Genomic DNA, 14762 nt, shown 5'->3' on the forward strand with positions numbered 1-14762 from the left:
GTCGGACGGGCTTTGACCGGTGGACTCTTCCACCTGGTTGCGATAGGTCAGCCCATAGCAACATCCCCGAACACGGTCTGGACCCAACCCAACACTAGATTCCCTCCGGTTCCACCGCACCCGCACCATCCCCCCCTCTAATTGACGGCTGCTCTGCCTTCCGTGGAGGGGGGCCACACCACGGAGCCCCAAGACGGGTGTCTACGCATGCCAGAACACTTTCACACATGCATCGCGACCAATGCGATGTTTCGGTGGCATAGCTACACCCCGAAGGCCATCCCGAATCCCAGTTGACCAGTAGATCTAGCCCTTTGACTTTCGCCGGACGGGCTTATATAACCGTAGGAGGACCACCGCAACAACTGGCGGCATTGCTACCCCCCAGGTACCCCGTCCCGTCTAACCCTGACACAAACGACCGCCGGGTCTATCCCTTTGACTTTCGCTAGACGTAGTTTGACCGGTGGACCTTTTCACCTTGTTGTCATAGCCCAGCCATAGGTACACCCCCCAACACAGTCCCGGCACAACCCACCCCAAGATTCCCTCTGCGTCGGCCCGACGTGGCCGTTTCACCCCCCCCCCGGGGCACGGCGGCATCGACGCCCGTGAGGGGGGAGGGGGCACACCCCGAAGCCGCGTGCCTGCGCCTGCCACCACGTTTCCACAACCGTAGGAGGGCCCATCGTAACACCTGGCGGCATTGCTACCCCCCACAGGTACCTGGCCCGTCCCGTCTAACCTCTCCGTGCCACGACGGAAGAAGGCCCGTGTGGGGGGCAATCGATATATGTTTTCTGTACATTTAAGTTAATGAAATTAGTATTGGAAAAAAATAAATAATAATAAGAGAAAATACAAAAAATATAAAAATATTATTAGAAATCTATGCCTACGGCCTACCCGTCGGCATAGCTACGGCCACGGAACGGTACAGCCCTGGATCGATGACGTGGCGTAGGGCGGGGATCAATGACGTGGCAAAAACCATGGGCCAGGCCTATGCCGATGGCCTAGCCGTCGGCATAGAAATGCCACCCCACTGGACCGGCGAACGACGCAGATCGATGACGTGGCGGCGCGGCGGATCGGTGACGTCGGCGTAGCTATGCCGACGGCCACCGTTAGCCCGTCGGCGTAGCCTGACGCCATCAAACAGCCGTCGCCGCCCGGGTAGACGGGCCCACGTGATATGCCGACGGCCTGCTCTATGCCGACGGCCCCCGTCGGTATATTCGGAGAAACGCCGACGGCTTATCTATGCCGATGGCCCCCGTCGGCATAGATGGTTATACGCCAACGGCCTTTCTACGCCGACGGCTTTAGTTGGGCCGTCGGGGTATGCCCATGTATGCCGACGGGGGCCGTCGGCATAGATATGGCCGTCGGCAACTGCCTAAATTCTGGTAGTGAACGTTGCCACTTTTTTACCCTCTCCGTCAGTTTAATAATAGGGATGCCAATCCCTGGCCGGCTAATTATAGAAACATTCTAAACTCTGCCTTTTCCTCCCTCTCCTTCAGTTTCCCCAGAGCAAAGCAGTCTCTCGCGCGATCCATCTGGGCCGATCCCTTTGCTGGTAAGCAAACCTGTCTTGCTTGGATCGTTGTTCGTTCATTTTGTTCCCTTCTATCTGCTGTGAACAATTGAATCTTTTTTCCTTCGAAGATCAATCCCAGTTGACGCCATCCCACCCTTGCCCTGCATTTTTCAATTTCGATACCATCTGATCGGTTTTTGCTCACAATTTGCTTCATTTGGTTTTTGAGATGTTTATTCACAATTCCTTGCCGGAAATATTACCATCCAGGGGCAGAGCCAGGCAAATGCAGCTTAGAATTTTAAGTTTCTCCTGTTGTTGATCATGGTCCTTTTTTATAGTAGCAGGGAGATCATGTCCCCTGGTCCATTGTGCATAATGAGTTGATCACAAGTTGAAATGGACCCTCCTCCAGTTGCCGATCCTGGACAAACCAAGGATAAAGGTCAGCTACACATATCAGAATCAAGAACGTTGTTTGTCAACTTTAAGTCACTCATGGTGATTCTGAGTTATGACTACATCGGTTATAATGAATGACTTATGTATGTGTTTGCAGGTGTTGGATCTAAGGGTGAAATGGATCTCCCAGTTGCCGATCCTGGACCGGTGAGGGATGAAGGTGAGCTTCTCCGGTGCCCGTTTTGCGATTATGAAGCAGTGTACAAACTAGCACAATTCTTGCTCCCTGGTTTGGCTGCGGTCTGTGTCGATGGTACAACTGGTGATCTGTTCAGGAGCCCATCTGATGTTGCTGTTGACCTCAGAAAAGAAATGGTGGACAGCATTACACAAAGAAGTGAAACGTTCATAGCCGATGTTGAGGCGGAACAAAACGCTGAGAATGAAATGTCGGATGACCCTTATGAGATCGTGTCAATATTCATGGATGATTTCAGTCGCACGAAAAGGAATATCATTGGCCATGTCTCTGGGTGGTTGCTAAGTGACAGCCGTGATGATAAGATCGATGACTTTGTCCAAGAAATGGAGATGACCCGCTTCTGGCCATTAGAGAGGAGAGAAGCGATAGCCGAGGTCCTCCTCAGGAATGTGGACATTAAAACCAAGTTCCACTGCCCTGAGAAATATGAAAACGAGGAACGTCTTGCTGAGCACAAAGCACAGTGTAGCTTCAGGCCTGTCACTTGCCCAAACGAGGGATGCCGAACAAAAGTCTCTGTTCGTTGCATGCAGGATCATGATGCAACTTGCCTTTTCAAGATCCTTCAGTGTGAGCAAAACTGTGAGAAACGGCTTCTGCGGCGTGATATGGATAGACATTGTGTCACTGTCTGCCCCATGAGGCCCATGAAGTGCCCTTTCGGGTGTGATGATTCGTTCAGTGAACACGACCTCGAGGAGCACTGTTCAGAGAGTCTCCAGCAACACTTGCTTAAGGTCCTTCAGGTGATTCACAAGAATAATTTTACAGCTGATGAGCTAAAGGAAACTGCTCTACGACTGGAGAAGGTTAGGCTTTTTTTATCTTGGAATTTGCAAGCTGCAACATATCTGTTTTCACTGCTCTTTTAGGGCATCTCCAATACAGTGTCGCAAAACGGACTCACTATCCATCCGTGGACACGTCCATGGACACGGGTACAGAAGCGTGCCATCCAACCACAATGCCCAAAACGTCCGCTTCTATTACATTTAAAAAGATGCAAACTTCTGCCAAATAGCTAAAATCAACCTTCTGCTAAACAGCACAGCTATGGCCCGTAGTCTTCCGCCAAATGAGATCAACTTTCCGCCAAATAGCTAAAATTATGCAATAATTTAACATTCTCCTCCCGCCAAACAACCAGCAATAGCCACAGTCTTCCGCCAAATAGCATGACTATACAATGATTTAATCACGTAGGTATTATCCTTCCACCAAATAGCAGCAGACGTGGGGTACGTGGTGGCTTTGATTGGCTAGGCGGACGTCCAAACTCCTGCAAACCTCCCGCCGGTTTGCTTCTGGTTTGCGGGATTTCAGACGTGTGGATGTATGGGACACCATGTTGGATGGTAAAAATGATCCAGATGCGTCGGTACGACGCTTTCGGGAGTTTTGCAGCATGGTGTTGGAGATGCCCTTATTTGTATTTAATCATTGTCATCAATATGTATGTATATCTTTAAAACAAATGAATAGACTGAACATATGTTATTACTAAATGATCTCTGCAGTCTGAAGATCGTGGTAAACTGGCTAAAGCTCGGGATGCTAGATCTCTAACTAGTATTGTGAAGGATCTTGAAGCAAAGAAATTTCAATGTTCTAGTGTAGTATCTCATGTAAACCTTGGTGGTTGACACGTGAGGTGTGGAGATGGAGATAACCACAGGATAACACCGTACATGGAGATGGAGATCACCATGGGACCGCCGTGTACATAGAGATGAAGATTATCATCGGTTGCCAAAAAGGGGCTATACCGTATCATACTTGTATAAACTGTTTGTGAAAGTTTATCCCTTATATATATGCACCCTTCTTTTACATGGTAAGATTTTTTAAGTAAGGTGATCTTTCAAAGAATGTTAGTAAAGTTGACTCCCCAATTGTCGTAAAATCACATGTCAAGTATATTTAGTGGTGCGATTATAAAATTAGTGTTATGCTATTCCTCCTTGACGTGACGGGTTTGTGTCAGATAGTTATGTGTGAAGCATTGGCTAACTTGTTAATGCTACCAAAATAATTTTGGGCCTCGAGACATAAGAGTTCGTGAGACATGTGATGTGCCCAACAAACAAGTCACATAGAGATATTACCAAGTGTTGCTTAACGTGTGATCTAGTCTTCTAGCAGTGATGCAAAAGCTCAGTAATCGACATGTTGACCTCGGATCTTGAATCATCAAGTATTGACGGAGGATTGTTGATTTTAGTGGGAGTATTATTACAAAAATGTTCAATATGGATTACTCTTGGTGAACACATGTAAGAAAAACTTGTTTGGTACCCATCATTTGAGTTGGTTCTCATTTGCGAATATATGTGTTCAACTTGTTTGGTTGCGACTGAGGGACGTAGTATTTCATTCGTCGATTCGAGATGATGGAAGCTTTCCCGAACCCCAAATCACGTGCTCTCAGCCGTCATTCTCCTCGATTTCAGTCTCGACGCCCTCGTCTCCTCCTTCCCACAGTCTTTCTATAGGTGTGGTTGTAGGAGTGGTTACATCAACAGCTAGTACCAACTGCTGATGTACTTGTAGGCACTAGTACTGTCGCCTGCCTTTGTCTCTCCCCTCTTTTTTACCCAAGGTCACTAGTAAAGCGGTGTTTAATCCATTCACTTCTTGACATGATTTGGGTTTATTAGAGAGCAGGTGGTTCTCAGTTCCCTACATTTGCCTACCCCTTCTGTTTTGAGACATGACTTTTCGTCGCCCCCCCCCCCCATAAAATAAGATCCCTCACTTAAAGCTCGAAGGGTGCTAGATTTATCATGTAGTAGTACAACTATTTTTGTTGGTGAGGTTCTTGACTTTTGTTATAGTGTTCATGGAACAGAGCAAGATTTGTTCTCGACTTTACTCCTGCATTTTTAATCCGCTGCGAGATTCTTGCTGGTGTTTAGGTTCGGGGCTTCGGGCTATTTTGTCATGTCAAGTAGTACCTAATCGAAGTAGCTTTGTAAGGGCATTTCTAACCGATCCCCAATACGGCCATAAGGGTTTACTCCCTTACGACAGACCTAGCCGATCCCCTAAAAATGTTAACAGAGTATAATTTTTTACTCTAACTCTCTATTCCCCCAAAGACTTTCCTAAATATACTCCATCGTGCGGTGGCCGAGTAAAACTCCCTCTCGCCCTCCCGCGCCGCGCTGCCTCCCGCCCCCGCCACCTCTACCGATGACCTCTGAGCCGACCAGAATGGATAGCCAACCCTCCCCCCTCACTCACCCCGCCGGCCACCGGCGCCGGCTTTTCGCCTCCGTAAACCACCGACGCGCCGCCGCCGGTGCCGAAAAAAGCTTGGGGATGACAAAGAACCACTAGGGTCCAAGCTCCGCCTCCAACCACGCCAATGGTGTCCGGGGTGGCCACCATGTCTCCGGCAATGACATGCACGCCCTCCTGCCGCACCTACCAGAGGCAAACGGGCCCGAAAGCCAACGGCGGTGGCATCGGTGCACGTCAAGGCGGCCGCCAAGAAGAAGATAAAGAAGACAGTGTCGACACCTTGTCCAAAGCCTATGCCTCGTGTGGCAACCTCGTATGCCCCTACGGAGACTGCTCTGGCGCGAGCGGCCGCAGCCGGCAACAAAAAACGCGGCTGCCAAGTGCTCGATGAAACGCCAACAGGGTAAAAATAAAACCCCGCGGCCCGTTGGTATTCGATAGTGATTGTTCGTGATCAGTAGTGATTGTTTATAATGCTTGTTTTGACATTGTAGAGCGGAGATGAACACGGCTGAATTCCTCGCATCATTGGGGTCCTCGGCCACCGTTGGTCTTGATGATCTCAACTATGACTCGTTCTGGAATCATTCGGCCACCAAGACACGGAGGAGGCCGAGGAGGAGGTACAAGAGATGGTGCCCGGGGAGGAGGTGGTGGAGGTGACCGAGAGGATGGTGATGGTGGCCGAGAGGGTGTCTAGGTTGATTTCTATGCCGAGGACGTCGTTTAAGTGGTGGTGGCCGAGAGAGTGGTGGTGCATGCCAAAGATTGGCTCGATCCACAACATATACATGCTATGTTTGTGGTGATTTTGAATCAAATATTGTGTTTCAAGTGATGCCCTTTGGGTGAACTTCGCATGTTTAAATTTGAAAAACGCGGTGATGAAACCTTATGTTATGACGCTTATTGCTGTCCATGCTTTAATTTGAATGATTTTAAGATATGTATTGTGCAGATTGTGTTTGTGTGGCTAGTATTCAAAACGGCCACACATTTGATTTTACTCCGCTAACTATAGGGGATCGGCTATGTGCAGCCACCGTTAGAGGAGTAAAATTTTCCTCGACTAACTTTACTTCAAATTTTACTCCACCAACTTTTAGGGGATCGGTTAGATGTTGGTTGGAAACTGGAAGATATATGAGTGTAGAAGTAGAACTACTATTGATCTAAGAAAATGTTCTCTGAATGTAGCCAATCTTCTATGTTTATGCAAGTAATCATTATGAGTCAAAATGGATATGCCCTGAACAATGCATGCAACAGTAAAGTTCCTCTTTCCGTGGCTTAAAGTTATGAGTAGTATACCTTTCAGGTTCATGTAGAAAAACACATGGTCATTTCTGCTATTGTTCCTTGAGTGTGTATTTTCTCCGTACCTCAAAACATATTCATTTCTTCTAGAGAAGTAACCATACTCCAATAGCACGCCTTTACGCTCTAGGAAATAGAAGTAGTATCTGCAAAACAAGCTTCAGCTTGTGTAGAAGGACCAAAATAGGCATACTAGTCTCTCTGTCCTTTAGTTAATTATCGTAGAATCATATATATGTTCTGGTTTTAGTCCAAAGACTCTTACAACAAGGATCTATAGAATTAAATAAAGCTTAACACCGGCACCAGTAGTTGATCAGTTTAGTAAATGTGCACCAGTACTTGATTGTTTCAGGTCAGGAGTAATCAGGAAGAACTAATCTCGCAAAAAAAGGAATAACTAATAGGTTCAGTCGTGGACTCGGACAATGAGGCGCCATGTTTGTTTCTTCCCGTGAATGAAAGGGGTAAATTTCCCGTGCAATTTTACTTCTGTGTGTGGGTAAAACCCCTTGTACACATGAAACAGAGCAGGAGCTACTACATTCTTGCTCATGTTCAGGTTCAGGCCTTTTTTCATGTCAAGTACTATGGTTTTTTTTTCAAATTTTACTTGTGGATTTGATGCAATTTAAAATTCCCTTTATCCACTTAAGTATTTGAAGTTATTCTTAGCATTACTATTTCCTTCTATGATAAATGCAACTAAAATATTGATGCGACTTTTGCTGCTTCCTCGAACTTTACATTTGATAGTTTGTATACATGATTCTCATCATATTTGCAGGGCAAAAAAGGAGCCTCAAGTTGAACCAATATCAAGTCTTACTTTGATGCAAGTCAAGTCAAGCCACAAATTGTAAAATGGCAGTCGTAATTTGATTATTTGGATTTTGCTTTATGGATCTGCTTATGATTGTGTGCCGCAACTTGTTCCCGACAATTGTAATTTGATTCATTATGCGGATTTTACTTTATGGAGTTGTTTATGATCGTGTGTTGCAACTTGTTCATGACGTTGTAATTTGATTTTGTAGATTTTGCTTGATGGAGCTGCTTATGCTTGTGTGATGCAACTTGTTTTATGTTCGCATGAAATTTTAATTTTGAAAAGATGATGTTTGTTGCATTTTCTAAGCCATGCTTGGTCTGGGTTTATTGAATTCTTGCTAGAGTGGCAGGCAAACATGATGTACAGATCATTTCAAGTGTTACCTGAACATGATATTTTGATTTGGGATCATGATTCAACCAAATGAAATATCAGCATACATTGCATTTCATTTCATTTCCACCAAATGAAATGAGAGGTGCCAAACGGGTTGTTAGAGTTTTTGCATTTTTCTGTTGTAGATCAATGGCACCACCTACTCAAGTTTCCAGTTTTGCATTGAAATCAATCCTTGGTAAATAGAAACCTGCTATAGAAATCCAAGAGTTGTTCTCAGGCATGATAAAAAAGAACATGTTCTAGAGGAACCACTTTGAGAGAACATGGTGAAAATATTAATGCTGCTATCTGGAACGCCTGCGGGGGGCTTGTTGATGAGTTAACTAAAATCAGTTGCCTCACTCTTGCATTCCTCGAGCCGGGCCTGCAACAACAGTTCCTGAAAATAGAGGCTTTTGGTATGATCGAGAGTCTCAAGGGTATGTTCAAAACAGAAGCAATGACCAAGAGATAACGTCCAGAGGCCCTTGATAGAGTGCAAGCTAAAAAAGGTGATCCGCTTAGTCCACATGTGAGAAAAAATGTTGGTTACATGTAGACTCTGGAAAGACCTAGCTTCTCTTTAGGCCCTGAGTTGGCCATAGATACAATTTTGGCTTCACTTTTGGCTAGATATGGCTCGTTCATCTTGAACTACTACATGCATGCCATGGATAAGAAACTTACTAAGTTGCATGAAATGCTTTAAGATGGCAAAGCAGGACATTAAGAAAGGTGCACATCAAGTGTTGATGGTGCAGAAGCTGACAAAGTTTAAGAAGAGTTCTTGTGCTAAGAAAAAAGCTTAATCAAAGGGCAAGGATAAGGCTATGATCCTCACTCCAGCTGTTGAGCCAAAGTCGGGGCCGGATTCAAAGACCATGTGCTATTATTACAAGGAAACTAGTCATTAGAAGAGGAATTGCATCAAGTAGCCGGAGGCCCACGGCAAGAAAAGTGGAAATACAACTTCTTCTTCCTCTTCTCCAGGTACACTTATTGTATATGTTACAACCATTTATCTTGTTGATGTTTCTACTAGCTCTTGGGTACATCATATACCAGATCAGTTGTTCATATTTATAGCTCGATGCAGGAGATAAGAAGAACTAGGAATGTCCCAAGAGGAGAAGTTGACATATGCGTAAATGGACCTAGAAGGGGGTGAATAGGTACAATTACAAATTTTAATTCTTACTTAGCAATTTTAGGCAATAATGCGAACTATGAAAGTGAGCCTAACAATTGCAAAGGTGGATCTAGTGCTAAGAAATATATTCAACAACAACAACAAGAAGAAGCAAGGTCAGTAAGCACAATATATTGTAAGTAAAGACTAGGAGACAAATAGCCACAAGTAGGGAGTTATGGTACGGGATAACCACAACTCTGGGAGACAAGGATGTATGCCGATGCTCACGTATTTTGAGTGAAGCTAGTCACCGTTGGAGGGGAAGATGTTACCACGAAGGCTCACCCTATTCCCCCCTTGAGACAACACCACAAAGGTGTTTGTCAACCACTAGCGGTAGAACTTGAGGTGGTGTCCAAACCTTCACAAAGTTTCCGGGGGTAATCACGATTCCTCCTCGGAGTACTCTTACCGCCTAGGAGTCTCCAACCTCCAAGAGTAATAATATCTAGGGGGAAAAGCTCAAGACCTGCTCAAATCATGATTTGCTTCGTTCACAAGAAGGGTAGGGAGTGGATCTTTCTTTTGATTGGAACAACTCTCAAGAACTCTCACAAATCGTCTTGACCTAAGATTTAGTTTAGGAGAGTATGAGAGGGAGTACTTGTGTTCTTGGCAAAAATGTAAGTGTAGTAGTCAACTATCTACCAGAGTGGGAGAGGTGTATTTGTAGTTCCCAAGAAAAGTGACCGTTCGGTGCACAAACTGACCTACCCGGATGATCCGGATATCTACCTGGATGATGCAGGCATTGCCCGGACAGTCCAGTTAGGGACCCGAATGTTCTGGGTGGGTCAACAAGAACAACTCACGGGAAAGAGGTCCGGATGCCCGGGGGGACTCTAGGTGCAACTTGAAACTGGTGGTTGTGCAAAGGGCAAACCTGATGTCCGGGATGCCATCCGAACGATCTGGATGTAACCGGATGAAAATGCCATCTGGTTAGTCATCCGGGTGTAACCCTATGGACACACTCTCTGTTTAGTCATTCGGGCATTCCATCCGGGCTGCGGTCGGATGATCCGGATTGGGAATTGGACGATCTAGGCAACGCCTGGACGATCCGACTACCTGTCCGTATGATCCGACTTCAGCTCAACCGTTCGGGTGTCTCCTGGTCCTCTAGCCAGATGATCTAGGATAGAGTCCGGATAATTTAGGCGATGCCTGAATGATCCGACAAAGAGACCATGTAGATGAATATTTTGACTTGGGTTTTGGCTAAGTGGTTTTTCTGAGTGCAATTAAGTGAGGTACTGGTAAGGACATATACTGTGACGCCCCGATTCAATCGTACACTAATCATGCACGCAAACGTGTACGATCAAGATCAGGGACTCACGGGAAGATATCATAACACAACTCTAAAACATAAATAAGTCATACAAGCATCATAATACAAGCCAGGGGCCTCGAGGGCTCGAATACAAGTGCTCGATCATAGACGAGTCAGCGGAAGCAACAATATCTGAGTACAGACATAAGTTAAACAAGTTTGCCTTAAGAAGGCTAGCACAAACTGGGATACAGATCGAAAGAGGCGCATGCCTCCTGCCTGGGATCCTCCTAAACTACTCCTGGTCGTCGTTAGCGGGCTGCACGTAGTAGTAGGCACCTCCGGTGTAGTAGGAGTCGTCGTCGACGGTGGCGTTTGGCTCCTGGGCTCCAGCATCTGGTTGCGACAACAAGGTAGAATGGAAAGGGGGAAAAAGGGAGAAAAGCAACCGTGAGTACTCATCCAAAGTACTCGCAAGCAAGGATCTACACTACATATGCAGGGGTATCTGTGTAAAGGGCCATATCAGTGGACTGAACTGCAGAATGCCAGAATAAGAGGGGGATAACTAATCCTGTCGAAGACTACGCTTCTGGCAGCCTCCGTCTTGCAGCATGTAGAAGAGAGTAGACTGAAGTCCTCCAAGTAGCATCGCATAGCAATAATCCTACCCGGCGATCCCCTCCTCGTCGCCCTGTTAGACAGCAATCACCGGGTTGTATCTGGCACTTGGAAGGGTGTGTTTCATTAAGTATCCAGTTCTAGTTGTCATAAGGTCAAGGTACAACTCCAAGTCGTCCTGTTACCGAAGATCACGGCTATTCGAATAGATTAACTTCCCTGCAGGGGTGCACCACATAACCCAACACGCTCGATCCCATTTTGTCGAACACACTTTTCTGGGTCATGCCCAGCCGCGGAAGATCAACACGTCGCAGCCCCATCCAGGCACAACAGAGAGGTCAGCACGTCGGTCTAAACCTAAGCGCACAGGGGTCTGGGCCCATCGCCCTTAGCACACCTGCACGTTGCGAGGGCGGCCGGAAGCAGAACTAGCCCCCTTAATACAAGAGCAGGCTTACGTTCCAATCCGGCGCGCGCCGCTTAGTCGCTGACGTCACGAAGGCTTCGGCTGATACCACGACGTCGAGTGCCCATAACTTTCCCACGTAGTTGGTTAGTGCGTATAGACCAAATGGCCAAACTCAGATCAAATACCAAGATCTCGTTAAGCGTGTTAAGTATCCACGAACGCCGACCAGGGCCAGGCCCACCTCTCTCCTAGGTGGTCTCAACCTGCCCTGTCGCTCCGCCACAAAGTAACAGTCAGGTGCCGTCGGGAACCCAGCCCCACCACTACCTGGGTGGAACCACCTGCCCCTTCAGCCCCCATCTCCGAACAGTATCACATGTAATGTAACAGTGTAAAGTATATAGTATATGCCCGTGATCACCTCCCGAAGTGATCACGGCCCAGTAGTATAGCATGGCAGACAGACAAGAGTGTAGGGCCACTGATGGAACACTAGCATCCTATACTAAGCAGTAGGATAGCAGGTAAAGGTAACAACAGTAGTAGCAAGGACAGGCTATGCGGCAGTATAGGATTAACTGAAAGCAGTAACATGCTACACTACTCTAATGCAAGCAGTATAGAGAAGAATAGGCGATATCTGGTGATCAAGGAGGGGCTTGCCTGGAAGCTCTGGCAAGAAGGACATGCCGTCAACACCATAGTCGAACTGGGGGTCGCCGGCAGTCTCGATGTCTACCAGAAAGAAGTAACGGAGGGGGAACACAATAAATAACAAAGCAATCAAAGTATAATATGACAATGCGCAGTGCTAGAGGTGACCTAATGCGGTAGTAAGTGATACTGGTGAAGGGGGAAAACATCCGGGAAAATATAGCCGGTGTTTCGCGTTTTCGGACAGATGAATCGGAGGGGAAAAATTGCGTGTTCGCTATGCTAGGGATGCGTGGCGGACGAACGGGCTGCGTAACCGGATGCGTCTCGTCGTTCTGAGCAACTTTCATGTAAAAAGTATTTTCATCTGAGCTACGGTTTATTTTATATGATTTTCTAAAGTTTTAAAACATTTTTAGAATTTATTTAATTAATTTAATTCAACATTATCCAGAACAGAGAACAGTGCACGCTGACGTCAGTAGTCAACAGGGATGTTGACTGGTCAAACTGATGTGTGGTCCTGCATGTTATTGATTGTTAACTAACCTAACAGATTAATTAACTAAACTAAGTGATTAGGTTAATCTAATCAGAAATTATTAAGTTATTTATTTCTTTAATTAATTAATATTTTAATTATTTTTATTATTTATTTATTTATTTATTTTTAATCTTTTTTATTTTCGTTTTAATCAAAAGGGGCGTGGGACCTCCTGGCAGTGGCCCATCGGGGCCTAGCGGGGCGGACACTAGCGGGCAGTGGCGTGAGCGCCCGAACCGTCACGAGCCCGAGAGGGCGCTGGGCACGCACGACGCACACCGGCGCCGGCGGCCAGAGCCACTGGCAGGGCGCGGCGGAGCAGCAGCCAGCGAGGGGGGGTTCGGGAGGAGCGCCGGGCGGGTGCACGCAACCGAGGATGGCCGGGGCACGAGCGGGCGGGACGGTCGGCTGTGGCGGCCGGAGATGGGGCGCGGGTGCGCCGGCACGAGGGCGCCAGAAGTGCGGCGAGCGCGACGAGCGCTGCAGCAGCAGCGGGTTGCAGCGAGCTATAGGGGGAACTGCGCCGCGTGGCTGTGGCAGTGGTGGCTGGGCACGGCGATGGCAGCAGGGAGCAGCGGCAGGGGTCGGCGGTGAGCGGGCGGATGGGTTCGGGACTCGCCGTCCGACGATGGATTGGCGCGCTGAAGAGGGCGTTCAAGCGCTGGCGCTCGTGCGCATCCAACAGGGCAAGCGATAGCAGTGGGGGGTGGCCGGAGCACGAGGAGGAGCGGAGCTCTAGTGCGGTCGTCGATGGGGAAGAGGGAGGAGATAAGGCCGGAGCCTCACCGCGGGCCGTAGGGTCAAGGCAACGGTTGTCGAGGCGCGGGATGGGGACGACACGCGATGGGGAGGAGATCCGACGAGGAAGCATCCCGGCGACGTGGTGGTCGCGACGATGGTGCTGCTGCAGGCGCGGCGCTCGGGGCCGGCCATGGCAAGGAGGAGGCGAGGTAGGCCAGATCCTCAACGGGGCCTTGAGGATTCGTCCATCTCCGGTGGCGAGGCGACGGCACGAGGACGGCAGGAGGACCTGCGTGGCAGAGGCGGCGGTCCGGGATGATGGGGTCGTGCTGGGATCGGGTCCTCTTCGATCCAGATCGAGGGGGAGGAAGAAGCGAACGTGGGGGGCGAGTGGGGGCGAGGGGAGTGGGGAGTGGGGCGACGGGGGGTTAGGGTTTGGGGTACGAGGGGGTAAGGTGTGGCCGGCTGGGCCGTTTCAGTAGGGTCGGCCGGATGGGTGGGATGGGCCAAGGCCCATGGGGAGCCGAGGGGGTTTCCTATCTTTTGTTTTGTTTTTACTTTTATTTAATTTTTTATTTTCTGTTTACTTTTAGTTTCCTTTTAATTTTGTTTTAGAAAAATACCAAAATGGCACCTAAATTAGTGTTGTAATTTAAGCCTCTGCAGTAACAAGTTTGACTACTAAATAAAATAGTTTAGTATTTCAAAATAATAAAAAGGCATTTAAGTAAACATTTAAATCAATGTTTTATTAATTTTTGAACATGCAAACACATTATAAAAATGTGGTTTCTCCTCCAATATTTATTATGGATTATTTGCCACCTCTAGAACATTTTAGTTTTAATGTTTGAAAACTTTATCGGTTGACTTTAATTTAAAGTTGAATTTGGATCGGTTCTGAACTAACACGAGATTAGCAACAGTAATCGAGGTGACGTGGCATCATTAGCAGAGGGTTATTGTAGCTTAATTATCCGGGCATCACATATACGAAGATGGGTATGTGTAGGATGATAGTGACATGAAGATAACTTGAGCAAATCTTGAATGGACCCCTTCGATCCCCTCTTAATAGTGCAGAATCCCTATAACTCAAGGTTAAATGAAAAAGCCTACGCTTCTTTTCTTATTATAGTCATGCTTGAGTCATATCTCATTTTGATGTGTCCATGGTCCCTATACAATGATGCCAAAGGGACGAACGTCATGTGTATACACTTAGCAAACATAATTAGTCCCTGTATGTATTTCTTCATCAAAATCAAAGTATGATTAAGGGCATGATTGCACTTTCAGTCTGGAATAGAGCAACAATTTCTACATTAGTTGTCGACACCATGCA

The 14762-nt window shown here is 47.1% G+C and overlaps 1 protein-coding gene across 3 annotated transcripts; it reads left to right on the plus strand.

Moving 5' to 3' along the window:
- Window positions 1-1537: 1537 nt before the first annotated feature.
- On the plus strand, window positions 1538-4042 carry LOC119331704. Of its 3 annotated transcripts, none has more exons than XM_037604869.1 (4): window positions 1538-1582; window positions 1885-1988; window positions 2103-3016; window positions 3725-4041. In XM_037604869.1, the coding sequence occupies exons 2-4, from the start codon at window positions 1943-1945 to the stop codon at window positions 3848-3850; spliced, it is 1086 nt and encodes a 361-aa protein (XP_037460766.1). In that variant the 5' UTR covers window positions 1538-1582; window positions 1885-1942; the 3' UTR covers window positions 3851-4041. The 3 variants fall into 3 exon arrangements, with proteins under 3 accessions (XP_037460766.1, XP_037460764.1, XP_037460767.1); XM_037604867.1 differs by having other exon boundaries at window positions 1547-1582; window positions 1888-1988; XM_037604870.1 differs by lacking the exon at window positions 1538-1582 and having other exon boundaries at window positions 1938-1988; window positions 3725-4042.
- Window positions 4043-14762: the final 10720 nt, after the last annotated feature.

This window comes from Triticum dicoccoides, chromosome 7A (assembly GCF_002162155.2).
Source record: "Triticum dicoccoides isolate Atlit2015 ecotype Zavitan chromosome 7A, WEW_v2.0, whole genome shotgun sequence".
NCBI lineage: Eukaryota > Viridiplantae > Streptophyta > Magnoliopsida > Poales > Poaceae > Triticum > Triticum dicoccoides.

Coding starts and splice junctions, on each gene's coding strand:
- LOC119331704 (XM_037604869.1), top strand. CDS start 1,943: ATGGACCCTCCTCCAGTTGCCGATCCTGGACAAACCAAGGATAAAG. Junction 1,989..2,102: donor TGGACAAACCAAGGATAAAG/GTCAGCTACACA, acceptor ATGTGTTTGCAG/GTGTTGGATCTAAGGGTGAA. Junction 3,017..3,724: donor CTGCTCTACGACTGGAGAAG/GTTAGGCTTTTT, acceptor TGATCTCTGCAG/TCTGAAGATCGTGGTAAACT.